General features: G+C 56.6%; 1 protein-coding gene across 2 annotated transcripts in view; it reads right to left on the reverse strand.

The window, feature by feature from the left end:
• Window positions 1-24,773, reverse strand: part of UNC5A (unc-5 netrin receptor A) — a 58,636-nt gene extending 33,863 nt beyond the window's left edge. The window contains exon 1 of one of the 2 annotated variants that reach the window (XM_019756090.3): window positions 24,361-24,773. In XM_019756090.3, coding sequence (XP_019611649.3) covers window positions 24,361-24,430 — 70 coding nt within the window. In that variant the 5' untranslated portion in view covers window positions 24,431-24,773. The remainder of the gene's footprint in view (window positions 1-24,360) is intronic. The other variant, XM_019756091.3, reaches the window with a different exon arrangement.
• Window positions 24,774-24,869: the final 96 nt, after the last annotated feature.

The raw sequence follows: 24,869 nt of genomic DNA on the forward strand, positions 1-24,869 counted from the left end.
AGCGGATCAAGCCCCTCCTGAAGCCAGCCATACCTTTGGGCTTTCCAGTTACAAGAGTCAATAACATCCACTTACTCTTTAAGTCTGTTTGAGTTTGCTGTCATATTGCAACCAAAATATTCTTAACTGAGAATCCAGTTTGGCTGGAGTGTAAGAAACATGAGAAGAGAGGTAAGAAGCAAGGACTGGCAAGATGGATCAGAAACATTTTACAAAGGGGCTTGAGTAACAGGCTGGGACACTGCTATTTATTTCCATAGGCACTCAGGAACCATGGGAGGCTCTTTAGCAGGGGAGTGACTGGATCACACTGGGTTTCTAAAATCCTAAAATACCATCTGAATCCATACTCCCTACTTCTCCAGCTCCCTCCCATTAGTTGAGCAGCAGAAGCAGTTTTGCAAGAAGGCAAATCTGTTACCCCCCATAGGCCTGCTGGGACACCTTGCCTGGAACGAGCTCTGGGGACGTCAGTGGAAGCCTGTGAGGTGGGAGTCCACGCCCTGGAGAATGGAGGCTGTTTTCAGTAACGTGCTCTCAGCATCTAAAACAGTGACTGGCGCATAGTAGGCAAGTGCTCAATAAATCTCAGCGGATGGATAAATGAATTCTCTGGAAGTGGTGGTGGGGGCCTCCCTAGAGGAGCTGGCAGAGGTAGGTAGTGGAGCCAGAGAGGGGCAGTCCCAAGAGGGGGCAGCGGCAAGGCGCGGGGCTGTCCATGGTGCTGAAAACGACGGCTGCACTCAGGACCGCTATCCGTGGTGCTAACACAGAGACCACAGCAAGCTACATAGCCCATCCACAGCGACTTGGAAAGGGTTCAAAACATCTTAGGAGCCACGGTGGGGAAGCAGACTCCATAACCCTACCTCCCCTCCTAATTCCAGTCTCCCGAGTCCTTCTGCATGAGACTGATAACCTGGCAACGATGCAAGCAGGCCTGTTACCTGATGGTGACCCTGTGTCCAGTGTGGATACGAGTCCATCCTCAGGTGCCTAAACTCTCCAGGGTTGTGGGTCTCTGAAGGGCTTGAACGTCAGCCTTCATTCAGCCAGCCTCTGCTGGGGACCCAGGGAGAGGCAGCCAGTCAGAGACGAGCTATGCACAGGCAGCCAGAGAGAGGCTACCTGCCAACAGCATTAAGTGGAGGGCCTGGCAGGAGCTTCAAGCCCTCAACGGCCTACGGGCACTGCCAGGCAAGGTGCTTGTGAAGAAGACAGTGCAGAGGGAGGGAGTGGCTGCTCTGTGGTGACAGGTGCGCAGGAGCACAGGTCGGCACTGTGAGAGTGGAAATCTGGGAGTGGCGCTAGGAAACTCTGTGGAATGGAGCCTAATGGGGGTGTGGGAGCAGGAAGTAAAGGGAGTTTCAGAACAGAGATGGACTGGTGAGAGGGAAGCCACCGTCATCAGATAGGGGCAAGTTGGTCCTAAATACAGACTCTCATACATACAGACAACAGGGTTGTGGTTGCTAGGTCTGGCCCAGGCACCTGGCTCTGCCGGGGACTTCCTCCACGACGGCAGCCTCACAGGGCAGAGGCCTCCTGACATTCTCATTTTGTCCAAGAACCCCTCTGACTCTGGTATCTACGAACTTATCCAACCCTTTCTGGAAGCAATTTATATTTCCAACCTGTATCACCTCTAGAGGAAATGATTTTCAAAAGTTTATTCCCAGCTGAGTGCAGCAGGATTTCCTGTTAACTGGTTTTAAACTTACCTCCGGGGCGGCGTCCATTTTGTCAGGCTGGGATTTACTTAAGGAGCCCATGTCCCCTTCTTTGTGCCCTTTCTGATTTTATAGATTTCTACCATATTCCCTTAGCCTCTTTCTGTGCACTGAAGTTGTCCCAGGCGGGCTAGTCGGGTTTTATATGGCAGTTCCCTTCTCTCTTGATAACAACCACGCACAGTTGAACTGAACTTCAGTTACCTACACATGGTCACCTCTGTGAGTTGCAGTCTCTCTCACACCCTGCGAAGCAGGCTCCCAGGGATCATTACCTCCATTTCGCAGATGTACAAACTGAGGGTCAAGGAAGGGAACGAATTACCCAGATCACGTCCGTCCGTAATAAAACCCAGGTTCCTCCCAACCTCGGGCTGCTGCTCCCCTAAGAGGGCATGACCACGTCACACCAGACTGTTGGCTCCAGGCCATCCTCTCTCCTGTCAGGATGAGGGAACACGTAGGGCTTGTTTCAAACTCCCTTCCCAGCCATGTCCAGCTTCTCTTGCCTGTCTGAGAACCTGTTTAGGAAAGACGCTCCAAATACCCTCCCCATGCACATAATTTTCTCAAACTGAAAATGGCTGGCCATTCTCTGTCCAGTCTACTGCCTTTGGAGATTAGATTTTCCTAAAGCTTATCCTTCACCAGCATGGCATCGTACTACCATCCAGGAGAGTTCAGATTTCACTGTAAACTTGGTGATTTCACTGTACACATCCTCTTCCAGATCTTTTATTTAAATGTTAAAAAAAAAGATTACCTCCAACTCTTGGCTGAGCTCACATCTTATACTTCTCTATCCAGAAAACTGTTTATTCATTCAGACCTTTTGTTTCCTTTCTTTGTCAGCTCCTTATCAATGATAAAACAGTTGCTTCGAATTCCAGATGAATCTATTTTTAAGACAAGTTACACATGGGACCCATACCCTAGAACACTTCAGATGTACACAGTCGGAGGACAGACACACAGACACACGTGTCAAGGCACCCACAGACACTGATGGATGCCTCGACACCCATGCTCAGACACACAGTGTTTACCCCACAGCCCTCCCCTCCCCACACGCGCTCACACATCTGCATGTCGAGGGGGACTCGCGCTGCCCTCTGAAGCGTGGGGATTTCGTATGTTTGAGGAGGGGAGGAGACAGAGCCAGGCAGGGAAATGCCTGCACGTGGGAGGACTGGATCAGAGGCGCGGGAGCATCTGGAACTGCTGGGAGGGGACCGGGGAATTCCCTGAAATTTGGACCAGGGTGGTTAGAGAATCCTGGATGAGGACCTCTCTCTTCCATGGGCGGGGGCCCCAGCTAGCTGCCCAGCTGCCCCCACCTGGAGGCATTCATGTGAAACTCATACTGAGCACACGCCAGCCTGGGCAGGCAGCCTCTGCTCACACTTAGAAGAGAGGCAGGCCTGGCAGGTGGTCCTGAGCCCCTAGGGGCTGGACTCAAGGGGAAGGCATCCCTGCTTTCCAAGCCTGCAGTGAGGTCACCTTCACTTAGGGCCAGACTTTCTCGGTCGCACCAATACCATGACCACCTCCATGTGTACGAGCCAGCCTCTGGCCGGAGGCCCATCCTAGGCTTCTGTGATGTGTGAGAACACTTGTCACCCCACCAAGCCACTCTGAGACTACCTCTCTCCCTGGCCAAGCTGCCTGCAGAGAGCACGGGCTGCCACACTGCAAAGCAGGAGCCTGGAATTTCCAAATGCTTCCGCCGTCTGCCCCAAACCCCAAAGGCGTGATGACTCCCAGCCTAGAGAGTCCTATGAGCACCAATCAGGGCCCAGGGCACTTGCACCGACCTCTCACACTCCTTCTGCTCTGGGGTGGTCATACTGGCACACGTCTCCCCTACCCACCCGGCTCAGGGTGGGCCCAGCCTGCCAGCCACCCTGGCCCAGCTGCAGGGGACAGAGCACACTGAGGCTGGTCCCCGCAGGAGCCCTCACAGCACAGGAAGGGCCATGTGGCTCCTCAGAGAACTGGGAGGGATGAGTGAGGGACACTGGCAAATTGAACTGTAATCAGGGGCGCCATCTCCCAGCACCTGTGGGGAGATTCTCCCTGGGAAGGCGGGATGGGGTCTCAGCCATCTGCAGGAGCACTGACAGCTCTGGATAGATCCGTCTCTGAGCAAGCAGGGCCCTGCTTCCTTCCTCATCTGTCCTGCTGCTGGGAGCTCTGAAATCAGATCCCTCTTGCTCTCTTTTCCGTCCTCTCCCAGCATTTTTCTTCCCCTCAGGGTCCTCAGAGGAGAAGGCTCCACCGAAAGATCTTTAAATGAATGGCCCCTCCCGGGCCCCAGGGAATATATTAGAGCTCTGAAGTGATGGCCAAAATGGGGGAGTAATCCAGAGAAGACAGAGAGACATATGGGGCAGGCTGGGCCGCTCGTGCCAACCATGCATCTTGGCAGGGCTGGACAGCATGAGCCACTTCTCACAGGCAGACAGGACAGGGACTGTGAGGGAAGGGGGGGGCTCTGTCTCAGCCCCTTCTTTGTTCGCCTCTGCACTCCCGACAGCATGCAACGATTTCATTTCTTCATTTGTTCTCTGGCTCGTTGCCCGACTCCTCCAGCAGAACATTGGTTCTGGGAGGGCGTGCATATAGCTCAACTGTACTCCCTGACTCCCCCAGGGTCCGGCTCAGAGATGGCACTCAACACACATTTGTTGAAGACATGAGTTGAAGAATGAAGAAATGAGTGGGTGATGAATTAGTGAGTGAAGCCATCTAGGCAGACTCACAGCCTGCACCCGAGCCGGGCCAGGAGACGCAGCCAGGCTCCTGAGGTCGCTCAGAGAAGCCCCATCAGCCCCAGACAATGGCCTAAAGATTTTCTTGTGTTGAGTTCTTCTCTACCCCGACTTGCCCTCAGCCTGCGATGATCCTGCTGGGCCCTGGGCCTTGGCCAATTACCTGAGTCCTGGAGGCCAGAGTGGCTGCCACATGTGCCAGTCCTGTGCTTGGCACCGGCTGGGGAAGAGAAGATCTAAAAAGGTATGAGTCTCATGAGAGGCCAGCCCCATGCAGACCCCTGAGGCCTCCAGCTCCTCGTCTGCCTGAGGGGTGACCAAGCCCTGCCATCCACCTTCACCATGGCTGGTAGGGTTCCTGCCATGCTGGGGTGCAGGCCTTGCCAGCCCTCACTGGATCACTCTGGTACTGAGCTTTGCTTTCTCATCCATCGATCTGCCACTGGGCCACCAAGATCCTTCAAAAACCTATGAATATATCTGATCACATGGCTCTCCTGCCACTATCTCTGCAATGGCTCAAAACCCCTTGGTGTGGCATGAAGGGCCTTGCACAATGTGGACTCAACTTATCTTCACAGCCTAGACTTCTGCCACCATTACTATGGCAACAGCAAGGACAGCAGTGAACAGGTCCTGAATTCTCACCACATACTATGACACTGGCTTATTTGATTCTCTCGCCCTATGGAAGAGGCGAGCACTGTCCCATTTTACAGATGAAAAAAGTGAGGTGTAAGTGAAGAAGCTAAGTGATCTGTTCCAGGCTGAAGAGCAATAACAACCATGAAAATTATTATTACAGCTGAAATCCACTGGGCATGAACTCTAGTCCTGGCACTGTTCCAAGCATTTCACAACTGTTACCCCAGTTCTTCAGACCAGCCCTCTGAATCAGACTGCCAGACTGAAGTCACGCTTGTCTTCACCACACCTCAGTTTCCACATCTGTAAAATGGGAGCATGATGACAGCATCTCCTCAAAGCTCTGTTGTGAGGCTTCAATGACACTACTTGTGAACGTGCTTCAGACAAAATAGGGCTGGTTCCTGGGCAGGGGCATCCACGTGGGCTTTAAGAAAGATGCAGACATAGCAGTGGGGCCAGGCTGGTGGGAGACAGGAGGACAGATGATCTCCGTCAGGGGCAGTGGCCAGTGGTCAGGCTCCAAGGGGTGGAGGTGGGCAGGGGGAGAGGAGACAGGTTCAAGGTTACCAGCCTTACGGGGAGGACCAGCTCTGGGCAGTACAGGAGTCCAGGGTGGTACCAGGGCCCCCACCCTGTGTGGCTGGGGGATGGGGGTGCCACAGCAGAGCAGGATGGCATGGAAAGGGCCTGTTTGGGGAGACAGGCACACGTGCCAGCCCCAGTCCCACACAGGCGCAGAAGGGTGAGGAAGGGCCTCCTGTGTGGCCAGGATGGAGAGAGGCCTGCAGGAGCCTGGATCTTGCTCAGCAAAGCTCTGAGCACATCCTGTCACAGCAGGACACAAGGAGGAAAGAGAAGTGCGGGTCCAAGGTTCAGCCTGCAGGGAGGGGATGAGCCTCCGAGACACTCTTGTGTGTGTGCTCTCTTGAGCACTCTGGGCCAGGAAGCAAGTGTCTCTGCTGTGTCAGTAGAAGTTTGATGGACAAAAGGCTGTGCCCAGGCCCCTGGCACTGGAGACCTGGCCCCAGGGGGCTTTATCCCAGCTGACTGGAGTTGCCAGCGGTAGTCCTGTAAACTGCACCCTGGCCCAGGCTAGCAGTCCATCAACATGAAAGATTTTTATCGCACTTCGCAGCCTCCCTGTCTTGTACAGCGACAGCAGGTGATTAAAATAATGATTGTTTTCTGATATTGCTTCTGCTGAATGATAAAGGCTTTCAGTTATTTTCCTTTCACTGGGGTAGGTGGTGGGAGGGGTCTGATCTGGGGGTACAGGGGTGGGGTGCACGGCCACAGAAATTTGGGAAACGCAGAAGGGTGAGGAAGGGCCTCCTGTGTGGCCAGGATGGAGAGAGGCCTGCAGGAGTCTGATTCTCCCTCGGCAAAGCGCAGCACATCTGGTCACACCAATGCACAAGCAGGTACACGCTACACACCTGCTCACTGCGGGCATGTCCTTCATGCCCAGACCTTAGCTGTCCTGGGAGCGGCTCTGGAGAGGGCCACCCTGCTTGGGAGCCCCCAGAAGGGGAGGAGAGGGTCCCTAGCTAAGAAGGCTGACAGCAGCTGGGACCTGGAGGAGTTGGATAGTCCAAAGCTCTAGGGAACCTCTCGGTGGCTCCCATCCGCACGGAGAGGGAGCACACACGGGCTCTAGAGTGGGGGTGAAGAGGAAGACCGTGTGGGGGTGGAAGCTTGTGAGTACCAGCCCTAGTCGTAATGAACTTGTACTTCCCAGGTGCCTTCAAGCCTGGCACACCAGAGGTAGCTGGCCTGGGAAGGGCTGCGGTTCCTCGAGTCCCCGAGAGAGCTTGACTCAGGACGACACGATGCACAGTATGGGGAGGGATCTTCTGTGTCCCCTGAACAGGCATCTACCCTCCCTCCCTCCCAGTCATCCATCCACCTACCCATCCAACAAATACTGAGCTTTTATTTAGGGCCAGGCATGGTGCTAGGCACGGGGACACAACAGTGGGAGGCCACAGTCCCTCAAGAAGCTTATGTTCTAGTGGGGGGAGTAGGAAATAAAGTCAATAAAGCTTATCTCTGATGTTGGCAAGTGCCATGAAGAAGCCACAACAGAGAGTGCCAGGCTGCTACTTGAGGTTACAGGCCAGGGAGGCCTCCCTGAGGAGGTGACTTTGAGTGAGGTTTGAATGACACGGAGAAGAGGGGAGAAGATGGGGGGCTGAGGTTTCTGGGCCCCAGTGCCCTCAAGGGCACTGAGACCCCACGCCCTGCCCCCACCTGGGTCCTGTGCCTTGCCCACTCCTTGCCACCTCCGGCCCCACACCCAGGAAGCCCACGGTGGGCACAGGGTGATGACTGGCATAAGCCCTTGTTGCACTGGTGCCCATGAATGACATCACACCCGGGGGCTCCCCCACCCCGCCCCCACGGCCCCCCAGGCCTGCGGTAAATCACCCCGGTGCTTTAAAACAAATACTTCTTAATCACTAAAAATTGAAATGATTCCATGTGAAAATGTTAATGTATTCAGAATCACAGCCGCACACTGCGTCTGACAAATTAGCACCCAGCGAGCCGCATTGTTTTTAGCTACATTTATCCTGGTGACGCGACACACACACAAAACGGAGATGGGGGCATGTGGAGGAAGGTGGAGGGGGCGGAGGGAGCAGGGATCCCAGGTGGCAGAGAGAGGCACAGCCCCTCCCCTGGCAGCCCGCCTGACCGGCCGCCCTCGGGCCCTTGTGCCCCCAGCTCCCCTGGCCCCCGGCCTGCTGCCAGCCCTGGATCACGAGACCCACACTGGTGGCAGGCTCCACCCAGACCCCAGCACCTGTGAAGCGGGAGCACCAAGGCAGGAGGAAGAGAATTTTCACAAGAATTTAATAACAAGCATTAGGATGTGGAGAAACGGGGACCTCATGCATTGCCAGGGGGAACATAAAATGGTACAGTTCCCGAGGAAAACACTTTGGCGGTTCCTCAAAAAATTAAACCTAGAATTACCACATGACCCAGCAACTCCTAGCTAGATGCCCAAGAGAACTGAAAACAGGTGTTTAAACAAATACTTGCATATGAATGTTTAAAGCAGCATTTGCACAATAGCCAAAAGGGGGAAACATCCCAAGTGGATGATGATGGATAAAGCAAATGTGGTCTGTCCATACGACGGACTATTACTCGGCCATAAAAAGGAAGCAGTGCTGACACAGGCTACACCTTGAAAACATGATGCTAAGTAAAGAAGCCAGACACAAAAGGCCACGTATTGTATGATTCCATTTACATGAAATACCCAGAGTAGGCAACTCCATAGCAACAGAAAGCAGGTCGGTGTTTGTCAGGGGCTGGGGGGAGGGGGGATGGGGAGTGACTGCTCGTGGGATCGCCTTTGGGGCTGATGAAAATGTTTTGGAACTAGATAGAGGTGATGGTTGCACAACACTGTGAATGTACTAAGTGCCACTAAATCGTGCACTTTAAAATATTATGTGATATAAATTTCACCCCGACTCAACGTGCACGCACATACGCATCAAAGGGCTCGAGAAGGGGTGAGGCTCCACTTCACTGGATTTCAGCTCCTTTTATAGGCCAGTGTTTGCTACTGGGAGGCGATGGGGACGGAGGCACTGAGCTGCAGGACGGTGCTGAGGTGGCCTGCCCTGCCTTCTCCCCACAGCCTCCCCATCCCCGCCCTCACCCCTGCCCTGCCTCAGGATTAGCTCTAGGAGAGCCCAGATCCGGTCATTCTGGATCATTCTCACCCTTTCACCAGTGAGGCAGAGAGTGTTTCTGGCCCAGGACTCACACTCTGAGCACATGGCAGGACTGGGACCCAGGCCTCCTGACGCCCTGTCCAGGGCGGTGTCCTGCCACCCAGATTTGGGTTCTGTCATGCCGCATCTCCACCTCCGATCACCTGCCTCACCCCCACTGGCCTTATCAGACCTGCCTCAGCAACTCTGCACCTTTCTGGAAGTCAAGGGACACACAGTATACATGAACAGAGATACGTCATTATGCTTTCTCTTCACCCAACTCCACTTCTCTGTGCCCAGACCACACGGACCCTTTGGCAACCAAGTTCACGCCCGCCTCTGGGCTGCTGAGCCCACGGCTGGCTCCTTCCGGTCATCTGGGTCTCAGCTCACATGTCACTTCCTCAGAGAGGCCTGACCATCCAAACTTGCCACTCAGCATGCCCACGTCCAGCTCACATGGTCACGTGGCCCTCTTTGCCCACCTTCCAATTCCTGCAGAGCAGTCCTCATTCTCTGAATCTGCCTCTTGTTTATGGTCAGCTCCTCCCACTAGAATATGGGTTCCTGGAAGGTGGGGACAGTGCCCGCCTTGCTGGCTGCGTATCTGTAGCGCCTGACACAGGGACGGCACACAGTAGAGTTCCATCAGTGCTTACTCACTGATTGATGCACCCCATCTTCACCTAGCCCCGTCCCCCAGTCCATCCTCTCCACCCCACCCCTTTGCATAGCCGCGTGCTCAGAGGGGCTGGGGCTGGGACCTGGCTCTGTGGTGGCTGCCCTGTGACATGGGCAGTCACTTCCCTTCTGAGCCCACCTGCAGGGAGCTTCTGTGCAAGTGCTTTGCACACGCCAAGCACTCTCCCTCGTCCTCCCTGCTCCTCCTCCTCTGAAGCCTTCAAGGGCCCCCACCTTTTCTGGCTGATAGCCTTCCATCCCAGCTCTAGGATTCCGAGTGGCCACTACGACCTGCCCACCCACGTCTCCCCAGCTTGGCTCTAACGTTGGCTTCATGCTTCTGAGCACAGGCCCCATGGGCCCGTTCGGGCCTCCGCCAGCACATGTGCGCTGCAGGCCTCATCTTAGGGTCTTCACCTGCAGCCTTCCTCGTGGCTGCCTCCCCTTCCTCAGAACTTTCACTCCTGCCTGGGTGCCCACTGCCCTCTCTTTGGCCCCCTCTGGCTGCCTCAGAATCACTCCCTAAATCGTCCTTTTCCCTCTCAGCCACACCATTCCCCAACCACCCCTTAGAATGGGATTTGAGCTCAGGTGCCCAAGACCACTCCTCACGAATGGGCCTCTTGTCTCCTGCATCTCAAGTGCCTGTCCAGGGTTTCCAATGATCTTCTGGACATTTCTACTGGACTATCCACCACCACCTCTAACTGAACAGGTGAAAGCTAAGGCTCCAAGCACAGGCTCTTAGAGCTCGAGGGGAGGGGAGGGGAGAGAGGAGGGGAGGGAAAAGGGGAGGGGAGGGAAGAGGGGAAGCTCCTGAACATATCCTCAGTGCCTACCACACACTGAGCAGCGTGTGTGGTGGAGAACACAGCAGCTTCAGTATGCATGGGTGATGGGGGTGCCCAGGGTGGTGGGGGTGCATGGGAAGTGGAGCTGTGCAGGCAGTGGGGGTGCACGGGAGGTGGGGGAGCCGCCAATCCCAGCTCCTGCCCATCCAGGAAAATGGGCTCTCAGTAACCAGGTCTTATTTTTCAAGAGAAAACAAATCTGGTCTTTTATGTGAATTCTCTATTTTTTTTTAAATGTTCTATGTGCCACCTGGGGGTTAAACGTGCTATATCACCTGGACAGCTCTGGGTAGATGTCTTGCCCACATGGTCGTGTCTTTCTCCCAAGATCCTGTGCTAGATGTCTTTCAGGTCAGGGGTACCGAAACCCAACCCAAACTGGTTCGCCTAAAAGCAGGAAGGTCTTGGCTCAGGGACTGGGAAGGCTGTTGAGGCAGCTCACAGGACAGAGCAAAGCTGCAGGGCCTGAGTCTGTGTCTAGGGTCTCCGGGCCACCAAGAGGTCTCCCTCCTGCTGCTCTCTGATATCCCCATGCAGGGGCCTCACTCACCTCTGCAGCCAGAAGGGGAAATGGCTGCCACTGGCCCAACTTGGACCAATCACCATGCCCGAGCTCTCCTCCAGGATTCCAGAGCCCAGTCAGATGCTTTCCCGGGGGCGGGGGGGGGGGGGCGGGAAGATGGGCCCCATGACTGAGCATCCTGCCAGGACGACATGGTGTTGGGGAGGACGTCATGGGCATGTGACAATGGGCTGAGTAGTCCACAATGGGAAGCTGAGAAACGACAACACGAGGCAGGGTGGGCTGCCGTGCAGTCCGAGTCCGTTCTGAAGGCCCGTCCTCACCATGGCCACCGGCCGCCTGACCACGGGCTCCCTGACACACCTCGCTGACAGCGCCCACTGACTGGAGCTGCTACTTCGGGGCACCCGTGTCACTGCTTGTTAGGAAGGTCTTCCTGTGTCTCCCCTGCTGGCCCTGGCCCTGCCTTCTAGGGCTACCCAGAGCACAGCAAACCCACGTCCCTCCTGCCAGCAGTGCCCTGAATTAAATAGGACAGCCCCATTGCCACCCTGACCTTTTGAGGACCTCTCTCTTAGGACACGACTTCATGTCTGTCCGTCTGTTAGTCACCGCATCTGAGCCCTGACCCCCCTGTTATGTTCCCTTGGCTTAACGTGGCTAGAGCCAGTTCCTGTCGCTTGCTTGTGGCCAAAGCACCGTGAGGGCGGCGCTGTGGGTAGGACCTGGGGGATGGGGACTGCCCTGTGGAGCGCCCCCCATGCGGTTCGCTTGCTCTTTCGCCGTCTCCTCCATCTTGGCTCCCCATTCACTTTCTGTTTCTGACATCACTTCCCCAGGCTCGAAATCTCTGAATCATGTTTGCCTCTTCCCCATCCCTCGCTCCCCACGCGACTCCAGAGGCTCCGCCTTTCCACATCCCTGCTGCCTGCTCGCTGGGAAGGCAGCCCTTGTCATTTCTTGCCTGGATGACCGCCGCGGCCTCCTGGCTGGTCTCCTTGCCTCTGGCCTCTCCCAGCTTCCATCCATCCTCTGTGCGCTGCCAGATTAATCTTCCTTAAACACTGCTCACTGCCTGTCACTCCCCAGCTCAACGATGTAGCCAGCCCTGTCGCTCCCTGGTCCCCTACAGGCACCGTCTGCTCCAGCTGGGTTGTGCCTCCCGGCTCCCCTGTACACACGCTGTCACCAGGGAATGCCTGGGCGCTCTTCCCCTCCCTTTACTGTCTGGCCCAATCCCACACATGCCAAGGTGCCAGACAGAGTCCCTCTCCTCCTCTGGCGTTGGAGTCCCCACAAGTTGGGAGTTGTGTGGGTGGGGGCGGTGGCCAGGGACCAGCCCTGAAGCCACAGGCCAGCTTGCAAACCAGCAGGTGTGTTGTCCTTGCTGGCCTGTCTGGGCTCTTCAGCGTCACTGTAGCCTCTGTAAAGGTGAAATTCGGTAAATCAATAATGCCGTTAGACTTAGACAGTTTGCAGGTTGACATCGCTCGCTATCTAGCCGCCTGTAATTAAACTTAGTTTGCAGTTTGATCCATCCTGATATTCATCTGTTTCCTCTTTGTTTCTCCCATCACTGATTAACTGAGGAACTCTGTTTTGTTCCCTTTCTCAAGGCTACACATACCTCGTTAACTAACAGAATCCTAACCTGAAAAGAGCAATTTCCTAGTCCTCAGACGCCCGGACACCGGAATCCAATTTACACTTCCCTTGCAGTTTTTACTGGTGACGCATAAAGTCCCAGGCTGGGATGGCCGAGGCCAAGTCCGAGTCCAGAGATAACGTCATCTTCAAACAGACCAGACCCCAGGAAACAATGTCAGCCCTCAGACCTGCCTGACCGACTCCCCCTTTCCTATATAAGAGAAAGCTAACCTGAAGTTAGGGGCAGTTGTCCCTATCAGACTCTGCCCTGGCAAACTCCTTTGTGCCAGTATTTCTCTTCAAACAGAAACCTGCAGCAGCTTTCTTCTTTAGACATTGCCATGGGCATTCTCTCTGCCCGAACTTTAATAAACCTTTTCTTGCTCTCCCACTTTGTAGAGTCTCGTGAATGCTTTCACATTCTGCAAATGGCCAGGGGTAAATTCTACGCCAGGACACAGGGGACGGGGCAACAGCAGGGTCCGTGAGTCAAACTGCAAACTAGCTGAATCTAACTGCGCTATCGATTTGCCAAATTTCACCCTTACAGCCCCCTCATGTCCTGGGAGCCCACCTGGCTTCCGGGCTGTCAGCAGTCATACCTGGCCATGTCACTCTGGGTGAGTCATCCTTCACCACGTCAGCCTTCCTTCTCAAGCCCTCTAGTGAAAGCTTGTCACTGCCAAATGAGAACTTACCAAGATTCTAGACCTGCAGAGCCCTGCCCTTGATGCTCTTTGTCAGTGATGTCAACCACAGACCCTGTGACCCCCCAACCCCTGTCCAACACACACACATGCACTTCAGGGGTGTGTCAGAGGGAGGTCAAAAGCGGGCATACCCACTACTATCCACACAGCATGGGCAGCAGCTCCCATTTATACAGCATTCATTGTGGGCCTGGCATTGGGCTAAGGGTTCCACATGGAATAACCCATTTCATCCTCACAACCCTCTGAGGTAGGAGTCTTTCATTTCCCACATTTTCTGGGTGAAGAAACTGAGGCACCGAGAGTGGAAATTGCCTGCCTGAGGTCACCCAATTCAGGATTCTAACCCATACCATCAGCTCCAGAGCTCTGGGCCTAACCCAAACCCTCTGGTGCCCCACCCCTTAGCCCACCAAAGAGCCTGGTGCCTGGGGGAGTTGCCCCTCCAAGCCTGGGGAGGTCAATGGGTCCTTGAAGCAAAGGCCTAAGGAGCCTTCGTCACTCCCTTTCTGTGACCAGAGGGCTGGGGTGTCCAGGGAACAGCGGTGTGCTGCGGCCAGCTCAGCCTGGTTCTGGTGAGCCCATCATTAACACTTCCAGAACTTTGTAAGCTGGTCAACATTACACTGGTAGCTTGAAATAGGCCGTGGTAGAAGTATTTACATCATGGAAATTGGCATATCAGTCCGCCAGCGCAGTGCTCCCAGAGAGCCAACTGTTAAACATTTACCACCATCTCAATGCTGGGAGGGAATGCTGACCACCCTCAGAAGAGCATCCTGGCCTCTGGGTGCTGGGCTTCAGGCAATCACACCAGAGACAAGCTCCCCAGTGGAGCTAGGGTCTGAAAGGAAAAGGGTCTTCAGAGGACTAGGTATGTCTCAATGATAGACCTCTGGCTGTGTGATCCCAAAGGATCGGGAGAAAGGACTCTAGAAAAGTGTCAGGGTGGCTGCAAAAGACATCTATGTAGGCTCAGAGTCCGGCCAGACATGTCAAAAATGGAAAGATGGCCCAAACCTAAGGACAAAGTCACCAATGAGAGGCATGGAGCAGAGAACCATGAAGAGCGGGCTGAAGCTTGTGGAAAATACAAAAGCAAAATTGGGCTGGAGGGGGCTTGGAAGAGCAAGACCAGGAAAGGGTGGGCCTGCTGATTGGGATTGGGGGGACATTGGCGGGTAGGCCTCCCCATTCCACCATTTTACACTGAAATGGAGAGTGAGGACTAACTCTAGTACAAAGGCACTGAAGACCAGAGGTGATGGCAGGACAGGCTAAGTGGCGGTTCTGAATCAGGTCCCTTGGTCCTGGTAAATCACACCAGGTCCAGGCAGGCGGCCTGCTGAACCCACTGCTGACCTCTGAGACAGTGGGAGTGGGAGTGGGAGTGGGAGTGGGAGTGGGAGTGGGAGTGGGAGTGGGAGTGGGAGTGGGAGTGGGAGCGGTCATGGGCAGGAGATGCATGAGCTTCAGTCCAGTTTCCACAGAAGGAAGTCGAATTTGCTGAAGATGTCAATTAGTTTCTTCGAGTGCAAGCAACAGAAACCAATTCTCATGAATTTAAGCAAAAAAGAGAAAGTACTGGTGAGAAATTCAGTTATTAATAGAAGGGAAAAGAGGCTTAAAAAGTGGGCTCTGAAAGAGGAAAGGAACCAGGATGGGGAAATCACTTGTTTCACTTGGGCCCTGCTGCTGAGATGAAGGGCCCCCCCAAACACCCACTAAGGCTGCATTCTGGTAGGAGCGGGGATGAAAGCTGGACAGATACAAAACCCAACAACTAGAATAGCCAGACTGGTGAACCCGATACAAACCTCAGGCGCAATTCTGGTAGGGTATCTCAGTCAGCTGCAGGTGACCCAGGAGACAGGAAGACTGAGACATGCTGGGACCCCCTCGGCCCCAGCACACCAGGTCAGCTTCCCTTATTATAGGGTTACTGTTCTGGTAGATCAGGGCCAGACTGGAAACAGGGTGTCTGGATTTCAGCCAGGCACCTGATAAAATATCCCGGGATCAGCAAACGGAAATCTATGGACCAGATGACTGCACATTTAAGGGAATGCAAAACCTGTTGCATGGGGCCAGCACTGTTTTCTGGCAGCGTCAATGTGGATCCAGACTCAGGGCTTTACCTTTGAGTCTCTGGTTATGTCCCTGTGCTATTCAGCGTTTTGATTAAATACTTGGGCAAAATGTATTGATGACATACTGGTTAAATCTGAGGATGATGTGCCCACCCATTCTTTCTCACGGGACAGAAAATGTGAGTGGTGGCAAATAGACTGGGTAACAGGACAGTAGCATAGGTGGCTTGGGCCCAAGCTCACCTGCATAACCATGACCCCTGGCTGTGGGGACTGGCTCACACATGGCACAGCACTTGAGCTGGACCAATGAGGAAAGACCTGGACATCTGTTGGATGGCTGTGGGAAGAGTTGCTGTCTGCACCCTCGCCCCCAACACACTCCCAGAATGGGCCTGCACGGATATAGCCGTGGTAACTCCCGCCAGCCACGCTGGGACTGTGAGGGGAGAGGTTGCTGGAGTGGTACCAGTGCCCCAAGCGTGAAGGGGTTCTGGTCACAGCGTTCTCCCTGGATCCAACAGTGCCTGAAGCCAAAGTTGTTATCCCTGGCTTTTCAGTTACATGCACCAATAAATCTCCTTTTTTGGCTTAAGCCAAGTTGGGTTGGGATTTCCAATATTTGCAACAGACACACTTAGTATCCTATGCTGGTCCATGTGAGGGCACTGTGGGGTGAGCTCCTGGGATGGACATCCAGGGGCAGGTAAAGAGAGGGCTCAGAACCATGTACATGAGGAACAGCGGAGAGGACTGGAGGTGCCAGGCAGGAACTCTGTCTTAAACAAATAAAAAGGGGGAAGCCATCCTGAGTGGCGCCAGAAGGAAGAGCCAAGAGCCACTTGGGGGAGCTTACTGGGAAGGAGTCCCCTTCATTATAAGAAAGTGGCTTTGAACATGAAGGCATGTGGCCCTGAGCAAGTCAGAAAGCCAACACCAGGGTCTTTTGTAATCAAAATCCTGTGGTCTGGACAACAACCCTGCCAGGGTTTACGAAGTGAGGGGGTGGTGGGTCAGGAGGCGGGATGTAGAGAAGGAAATGGGCTCCCTGATGTGAGGGGATTAGCCCCAGAATCAAGGTCCCCTGACTTTCTCCTGCAGTCTTTCAAATTCATGGGGCACCAGACAAGGCCCTGACAGCAAATGGCCACATGGGAGGAGGGGAGCTAGGGGAAGGATCAGGCTGAGCAGTAACAAGGTCCCAACTCTGCCACTTTTCTGAACCCCGGTGTCCTCATCTGATAAATGGGACTAACCTCACCTACCTCCTGCATTGTCCTGCGGCTCTGATCAGATAATGCGGGCCGCGCCCAGCCCTGGCTACGGTTACTACCAAGTTCATTAAGAATAAAAAAATAGGACAGGAAGGCTCTTGCTCATCCTGCCCCAGGTTGCTTTCCTTTTAGCAGAAGTAGAATGCGTTTGGGTATCAAAGACCTGGATTGGAAGCTCAGGATGGCCGGGACCTTGGGACACCGTGCCCTCTCTCATCTGTAAAATGGGACGACCACAGCGGTACACTTGAAGCCACTGGCCTACAGGAGGTGATCAGGAGATGGGGCGGTCTCCCCTCCACGGGGAGGTCAGCCGCGGGCTCTGCAAGTCCTACACGCCCCAGACCATCAGTGGGGTCCGCCGCCAGGGCCAGGAAGACGGCGGTGGCCTCAGCTGGCGCCGGAACCTGGGAGCGGCGGAGGCCGCCAGCCGCCTGCCCAGAGGCTGGACGCCGGCTCCCTCGGCGGCAGCCGAGCGCTCAGCCAGGAACTTGTTAACAGGCCCCGAACAAAGAGCCGCTAATCCGGCGGGCGGCCGCGGGCGGGCTAGCGGGCGGAGGGACCCCGCCCCTTCCCCGCGCCGCCGCCGAGTTCACCGCGCGTTCCTTTCCCGGGCTGCGCTGGGGCGAAGGCGGGGGGCGCGCGGCAGGATGCGCAGCCCCGCACCCTGACGCCCTGGGCGTCCCTCCCCAGAGCTCGGGCGGCCAGGCGCCGCTGCTAATCGCTAGTCCCCTTGGCTCGGGCTCCCATTGGCTCGGGCGCCGCCGCCCCGCGGCTGCTCACGTGTCCCGCAGCCCGCCTGGCCCAAGGCTTGCCTGTAGCCCGGGACCCCGCCCGCCAAGTATGTGAATGACGGGGTGGGGTTGTTTTGGCAAGGGGGGTAGCTCCCATCACGCCAGGGGCACGAAGGTAGCACTCCCACCTGCCTGCGCCTGGCACCCCTTTTTTTGTGTGGGTGGGTAAGAGCTGGAAAGATGCAGACATGGGAAAGCCCAGGAGCCCCTCAACTCCATCTGGTCTCCGCCCCAATTAGGGGGGGTAGGGTCTAATTCGGGGTGTACCACCCTTCAGGCTGTCAGCTGGACATGCTGGGGTGGGACACTGACCCACCACCCTAGCTGGGGAGGTGTATGGCAGAGGCGGGATACAGGGTCCAGAGCTCCTCCCCAGGGGTCCTGCAGCTAGCTGGCCCTTAGGCTCAGTCATCAAGATGACTACCCCTCCCCAAATCCCAGCCACATATTTGCCTGGAGCTCAAGGTGACCCTGAACCTTCCAGAGGGGCACAGCTCTGCCATCCAGGCGTGGGGAGGAGCTGGTCTAGGAGTCTCACCTATCAGGACACTGGCCCTCCGAGCTCTCACCATGGCCGGACTCCAGCAGGGACTTCAGGGCTCCCTCCCCCACCAAAGTGGGATCTAAAACTTGCCCCTTTGTGGCCTGCTCTGGGGATGAGCAGCTGCCACTCAGGCCTTTCCTGATCTCTATGAATCTCCCCTCTCCCCCACTGCAAACAGCGCTGGGATGGGCTGCCAAAAACCAGACCGGGGTGGGGAGGGGAAATGACACTACAACTTCTATATGCCCTGCCCCTGGGCATCAAAAGGGGCAAAGAAAAGATGCCTGGCCTGTCTCCATCCCAAAATGGAGGCCTCCACTTAGGCTTCTGTCCTCCCACCTGGACCCCTGGCTGTACCCTCTCCCACGAAGAGGGCACCAAAGACTCCCCTTTTCTCCAATGAATGCCCTCTGCCAGATCCATCACCATCAATTGCAAACATTTATTGAGTGCCTACTGTGTGCTAGGATTGACATGCATCAGGCCTTCTAATCTCCATGACTACTCTGTGAAACTGCAGGGAGGAGAGGATGGAAAGCCAGGACTAGTGTGATGCACGAGGGTACCAAGGGCACAAAGTTCAAGGACGCACTCACTCAGGGACTGACCCTGCACTTGTGTAACTTAAACTTTGCACCCAAGGCACCTCCCTTGCCTCACCCTAACACCAGCCCTGGTCTAAACCCAGACCCCTGCCAATTCAACCATCCCACCACCTCCTCCACATGCCTGGGGTTCTGGCTCCTGGGACCAAAGGCTGCCTGGGAAGAGGGTGGGCCTCAGGCACTGACTGGCATTCTGACCTTCTGGGGGTCTTAAAAAGGCCTGTTTCTGACACTGGGGGTGTTTACCAGCTAAAGCAGAACCCTGCTCCCTGGCTTGGGTGCAGGGTTTCACAGTGTCTTCCCCTGTCTCACAGCCACCTTCAGCGCTGCCACAGCAGCCACCTCGCTCCAAGACAATGCAGGCAGCTGCCGCCGGGATGGTTGGTGGCTTTAGCAGGTACTGGGCAGGTACTCATACCTGGGGGAACCTGCTGCTAAGTGCACAGTCCACCCCAGACTCCCAAGGCAGCCTCCCTGGGTACCAGCCTGTGCCCCAAGAGAGTCGTCAAGTCCAATCCTTTAGTATACAAAGAGACAAACAGCCCAGAAAGGTTAAGTGATATGTCCAAGATCACACAGCAATCAAATAGCAGAGCCAAGACTATAACTGAGTTCCATCCCGGGCTCCCACCACCTTCGCTGCTACGTTCTGAGTGTCAGGGCTGATCGTCAGCACACAGGTCCAGGACAAGCTGAACCCAAATCATCACCTTCACAGAAAACCCAAACAAAGCTCTGGAGGAATCAGGCCTGAGACCCTGCATGGGGTGGTGTATGTGCAGATGGAGGGTGGGGGCAAGGACTGCTACCTAGGGCTCCTGCTTGGGGCTGGAGCAGTTATAAGTGAAGCGGCTCTCTTGAGGGAACTTCTCTCCTGTCTCTGGGCTTGGGCTCTGAAGCAGCTTCAGACCCCACCCTGTCCTAACTCGTGCCCCTTCAAATGCCAGGAAAATGGAGGAAAGAGACAAGCAAGCCAGAGGATCTTGGTCCAAGTCAGGGCCTACCCTGGGGTACTCTCTCTATGCTGTTCATCAACTTATTACTATAACCCCCGGAAGCAGATGTGACCCCATTCTACCGATGTGAGAGGCTGGGGAGTAAAAGTTACTTGTCAGGTGACTTAGACTGAAACCCAGGCCCATCTACCTCCAAAGCCCCTACCCTATGTACTCCACTTGACAGAAAGAGGGGGCCGAGCCTCCCCCAAAGGCAGGAGGACTCTCCAGTGCCATTCTTATGGGAGCAGACAAGAGGAACCAAGGGGTGGGCTGGTATATAATTGGTCACAGGAAACTGAGCGCCCATCTGGGTGGCAAGGATGGTTGGGGCCCAGAGGCCGGGCTCTCCTGGGGCTCAGCCTCAACCAGGAGCCCGGAGTAGGTGCTACACAGAGCATCCTGAGTCTTGGTGTCAACTCCAGCCATAAGGATAGGGGGTGGGGCCCGAGGAAGAGGCCACCGAGACAGATGGTCAGTCAGCATGGGCAATGCTATGGCTCGGTGCCCCTCAGCTCCACCTTCCAGGGGTTTGAGTCTGCAGATCTGGGACCCAAAATGACATCATTCACACAAGAAGACACCCATCTGGGGACATTTATGCCTGGGAGGGGAGGGGATGGGCAGGGCGGTTCTTAGTCAACAGATACAGACATACGCCTTGTGCAAGGAACCCACAAACCTAGGCACTCATGAGAGCTGCCTTGCCATCTGTGTAAGGGGCCGGGGCACAGCCACCCTGTGGTGGGGGTTCATCTTGCTCATCCCTTCTTGGACAGATGCCATTTCCAGCCTCCCTGAAGTAGGGGACAGGGATGGGGAGGACTGCTGAGGGGAGCAGAGCAAGCTTCTTTCCCTCTCCTCAGGCACAGCAGCCCTCTCTGCCTAGCCAGAGAACCCAAACTTAAGAGGAGGAAATGAAAAAAGAAGCACTTGACTGGCTGTGACTCTGAGCATGTTGAGGGCTGACAGCAGGGTCCTAGCACCATAGACAACGGCAATGCCTATGGGAAGCACTGGAGTGAGTGACAAAGTGGCTGGGGCCATAGGCATCTGGCAGTGGCCCCAAGCCCCACGTGCCTTCCAGGGCCAAGGAATGAGCACCTCTGCCCTGCAGCCCACTCAGAGCTCATCTATGCTACAGCCTCGCATGGGTCCTGGGAGGGAGTGGGGAGGCCTCCTAGAGGACTGGGGGCTGATAAGCAGAACAGTCTAGATAGAGCCACAGATGTTGGGGTGTAGGGTAGGCAGCATGCCTGGCAGGGCCAGGGGGCATGGTTCTGTAAGCAAGGGAGCTACAGTTCCGAAGCTGGGGCTTGTGGGAGTATGGATGCCCAGCCCACCAGCAGGCAGAGCCAGGGAGGACACCCCCCTCCCAATGGATCAGCCCAAGGAAGTGTGGTAACTCAGGGGCTTCCCTACGGGCCCCCAGGCTGGGGGTGGAAGGCAGGCACTGGGGAGGCACAGAAAGCTTTCTAGTGGGGTTCCAGCCTGGGCACCTGGAGCGTTAGTCTAAGCAGAGGCAGCTGAGGAGGGGGAGGAGTGAGGGTGGCCATGGCACTGGTCTAGGTGAGGAAGGTGAAGGATAAAGAGCCTGGGGGGTATGCAAAGGAGGAGAGGGACACAAGCAGTGTCACCAGTAGGACTGAGCTGGAGGACTTAGTTACAGATTAGACATGAAGCGTGAAGGAGAAGGGAGAGCTGAGAGAGCGTCTAAGGTTTCCAGCCCTGGGTGGGCGGGATGGGGGGTGGCAGGTCCCTGGGAGGGAGGGAGCAGCAGGACAGAGTTGGCCTGGAATGAGCAGGCCCAGGCGTGCATGTGTATGGACACGTGAGTTCCCAGCCAACAGCCAAGCTTAGCACTGGGGTCTTTACCTGGAGGAATCCCCCGCCCTGGGGCCTAAAGCAGCACTGGGCAGGGAAGGCATGTAAAGGTGGGGGGGCTGGACTCAGGCTAAGGCCAAAGTTGGCTGTTCCTAGGAACCAGGCCAGCGCCTCTTCGTTGGGGGTTTGGTACCTGGATCAATGCCAGTCCCTGGGCTCCTGAGGGAAGCCCTTCCCAACACAGGCAAAGGGGAGTCAGAAGACCAGCCGACACCTGGGGCCCCCAAAGTCTAGCCCATCCCATCCCCAAAGCAGAGTGAGTGACAGCAGGGTATCTCTTAGCCCTAAAGAATTAAGACACTCTCCCCCCAACCAACTGTTCCAGTCTGGACTTGGGGGATGGACAGAGGGGTCCAGGAAGAGATCTGAGGATGGGGGTGAGCCCTGAGGAAGAGGCAACCAGGACAGATTATTGGGGTCAGGATGGGCAATTCCACGGCTCGATGCTCCTCAATCCCTCCTTTCAGGAGAGCCAGCTCCCCCTGGCCCCTCCCCCAAGGACTGTGGCGGTTTGTGTGGAGAGAGAGGACAGGTGTGTGCGGTCCACAGGGGCAGGGAGGCAGGTACCTGCTGTGTGGCTGGGTATGAATGGGAAAATCCTGTGAGACTGGTGGGTCCCTGTGTGCGAGGGCACAGAGAGGGGCCTCCTAAGTGAGTGCGCTGAAGGGACAGGCTTTTGTGTGACACAGGGTGGGTGTCTGGTCTGGGGAGTAGAAGGCTGCTGTCTGTGTTGGCGCCCGGCGCCCCCTGCCACCTGGCTGGCAGTCCCTCCTTCAGCCACTCACACATTTTTTTCACTGGCTACGGTTGCCGAGGAGCTGGTGGGCGGTGTGGCAGGAGCCGGGGTCATTGCAGGGTCAGAGCTGCCTGGGCACATGTGCCCAGAGCCTTGGGGGACAGCAGCAAGGGACCCAGGCTAGAATGAGGGCCCTTCCATGCCCTTCAGCAGCTCTTCCCACAGGCCTGGAGTGGATGCCTGGAGGCAGGCTCTGCTCCAGGGCAGCCCTACGGAACTAGGGCCTACCTGTCAGCTCCCTGGAAACCTTGGACCAGGCCCCAACAGGTGCCCCACCAACCAGGGATGCAGTTCCCCTCTTCTACTGCCTCCTGAGGAATCCATGTGGCATCCCTGCCCCCCTGGCTGTGATGTCCTGACACAACAGCACCTGTCACCGACTTATCAACACATGCTCACCTGTGCAACTGCTCAAAACCATCACAATTGTGGGACAGGCCACACACATACTGGTGCTACACACACACTACCAGGCCCTGTCGTCAAGGGTACACATGCCAACCCACAGCCCTCACACGTGTTCACATAGGCAACATGCAGACATGACCACACAGACCTCTCATATATCCGGCTCAGTAAACCTTTCCTGGTCACCTACTCAGTATCTGGAAATACCTCCCTTGTGTGAGTAGCATGAACACCCTCAGCTCACCATGGTCAGTGGTGCAACCTGCACCCCTTGAGTGTGGCACACACACTCCTGACACGCACATGTGTGCAAATGAACACACCCCCAACGGCAGTGCAGCCTCCCAGCTCAGTCAGGTTTAGAAGGGGAGGTCATGGGGCAGAACGGTTTGCTAAAGTGAGGACTGTGGGGTGGGGGGGTGATGGGGTGACGGAGAGAGTGGATGGGATGGGGTAAGGGAGGACTGAGGGGGCAGGATGGGAGGGTGGTCAGGCAGTGGCGCAGGATGCACTACACAGAGACCCTTTAAAGAAACAGCTATCAGCCTCAATCATCCGGCTGGTCTCTGAGCAATCATTCATCGATCTCCTATCAGTCTGGCTTTGCATCTCAGGAACCCCAATGCTCCCTCCTGACACCCCTAGGAATAACAATGGCCTGGACAGGCTAGGAGACACTCCCCAGGTTCTCGGGGCAGCAAGAATCAAGAATTGCTAGGGCAAGCCCCATGGCCCCTTGATCATGTAACTGACAGCCCCCCACCATACACATGTAAGTTCAGCTCTGCTAGGTGCATGGGGTGGGGTGGGGGACAAAGATCAGGAGGCCCCAACAGCTCATCTTGGGTGGAAGCTCAGGAATAGCAGACAAAGGATGCAGGGGACATCCCCCCCCCCCCACCTCGCCGAAGGAGGTGGGCTGAGGGCTGAGTTACCAGGCAGGTTAGGGTGGCCTACGGGACATGAACGGAGGACGAAGGGCTGTGCAGCGAAAGGGAGAAGGGAACCGGCAGTGGACCCACCGCACACAACTCTGGCCCCCACGCACCAGGGGAGCCAGGGGCCTCAGCCCCAGCCCGGGGGCGCAGTGCTCTGTGCGGGCTGCAAGGGCTGGGGGCTGGTGTATGCGCCTCCACGCCTGAGTGTGTACGTGTGCGAGCGTGTGTGGCGGGGACAGAGGAGGACACAGTGTTCTGAACGTGGGCAGAGGCCAGGTGCCAAGCTGAGAACTGTGAGTAGCTGTTTGAGGCAGATGCTACCGCGAAGAGGTATCTTAACCCCCCTCCTCGATTTCCTGAGGACTGGGATGTGATCAACACCCTCTAATCTACGACCCTCCAAGTCAGGCTCCCCCGGGAGTTGATTCAAACCCCTGACCCCGCTCCGGGGCCGGGCAACCAGCAAACTTCCCCCGCCCGGAGGTTGGGGCGTCTACACCCGCCAGCCCCGCGTGCTCACAGCTGCTCCTGGACTTGGCAGAACCCAGGCTTCCGGGGTAGCGCTCGGGGAAGCTGCGCAGCAGCGAAAGGCGCCCCCCGCGTCCCGCCTCTCAAAGTTTGGCCTCGGGGGGCTCCCAACTGGGTCCCGCACCGCGGGTCATAGACCCCCAGAGCAGCGAGCTTTCGCGCGCACGGTTCCCCGCAAGCCTCCCCAGAGCGTGCGCGTGACTCACCCGAGCCGCGGAGCCAGGAGGCGAGGACTATGCCCAGGAGCGCTGGCCACAGGCCGGGCCGGACGGCCATGGCCGCGGGCGGGCGGGCGGGCCGGGCGCGGGGCCCCGCGGGCGGGAGGGCGGCTTTCAGCGCCTCAGCCCAGAGCCCAGCCTGGGGCGCCCTCGGGGCCCATGCCAGAGGACTGCGCTGCCTCCGGGCGGCGGGCTGCGGGGCGCACGCGGCGCGTGGCTCCCTCGGGCACAGGGAGCGCAGCAATGCAGCCGGGGCGGAGCGCAGCGCCAGCCGCGCCGCGCACCCAGCCAGCCGCCGCGCGGAGTCCGCAGCCGGGGAGCGGGCCGGCGGGCGCCGCAAAACCCGGACTGGAACCACGGAGCGGGGCGGTGGCAGGGCGGGGCGGGGGAAGGAAGGAGGGGCCCAGCCGCCCAGCGCCGCGCGCGCGGGCCACCCTCAGCTCCGGGGATCCCTCCTAGCGATGCTCGAGGCCCCCCCGGGGAGGGGCTGGGGTGGT

The sequence above is a fragment of the Rhinolophus sinicus genome, chromosome 5, assembly GCF_057876585.1.
Source record: "Rhinolophus sinicus isolate RSI-liver-muscle chromosome 5, RSI-T2T, whole genome shotgun sequence".
Taxonomy (NCBI): Eukaryota; Metazoa; Chordata; class Mammalia; order Chiroptera; family Rhinolophidae; genus Rhinolophus; species Rhinolophus sinicus.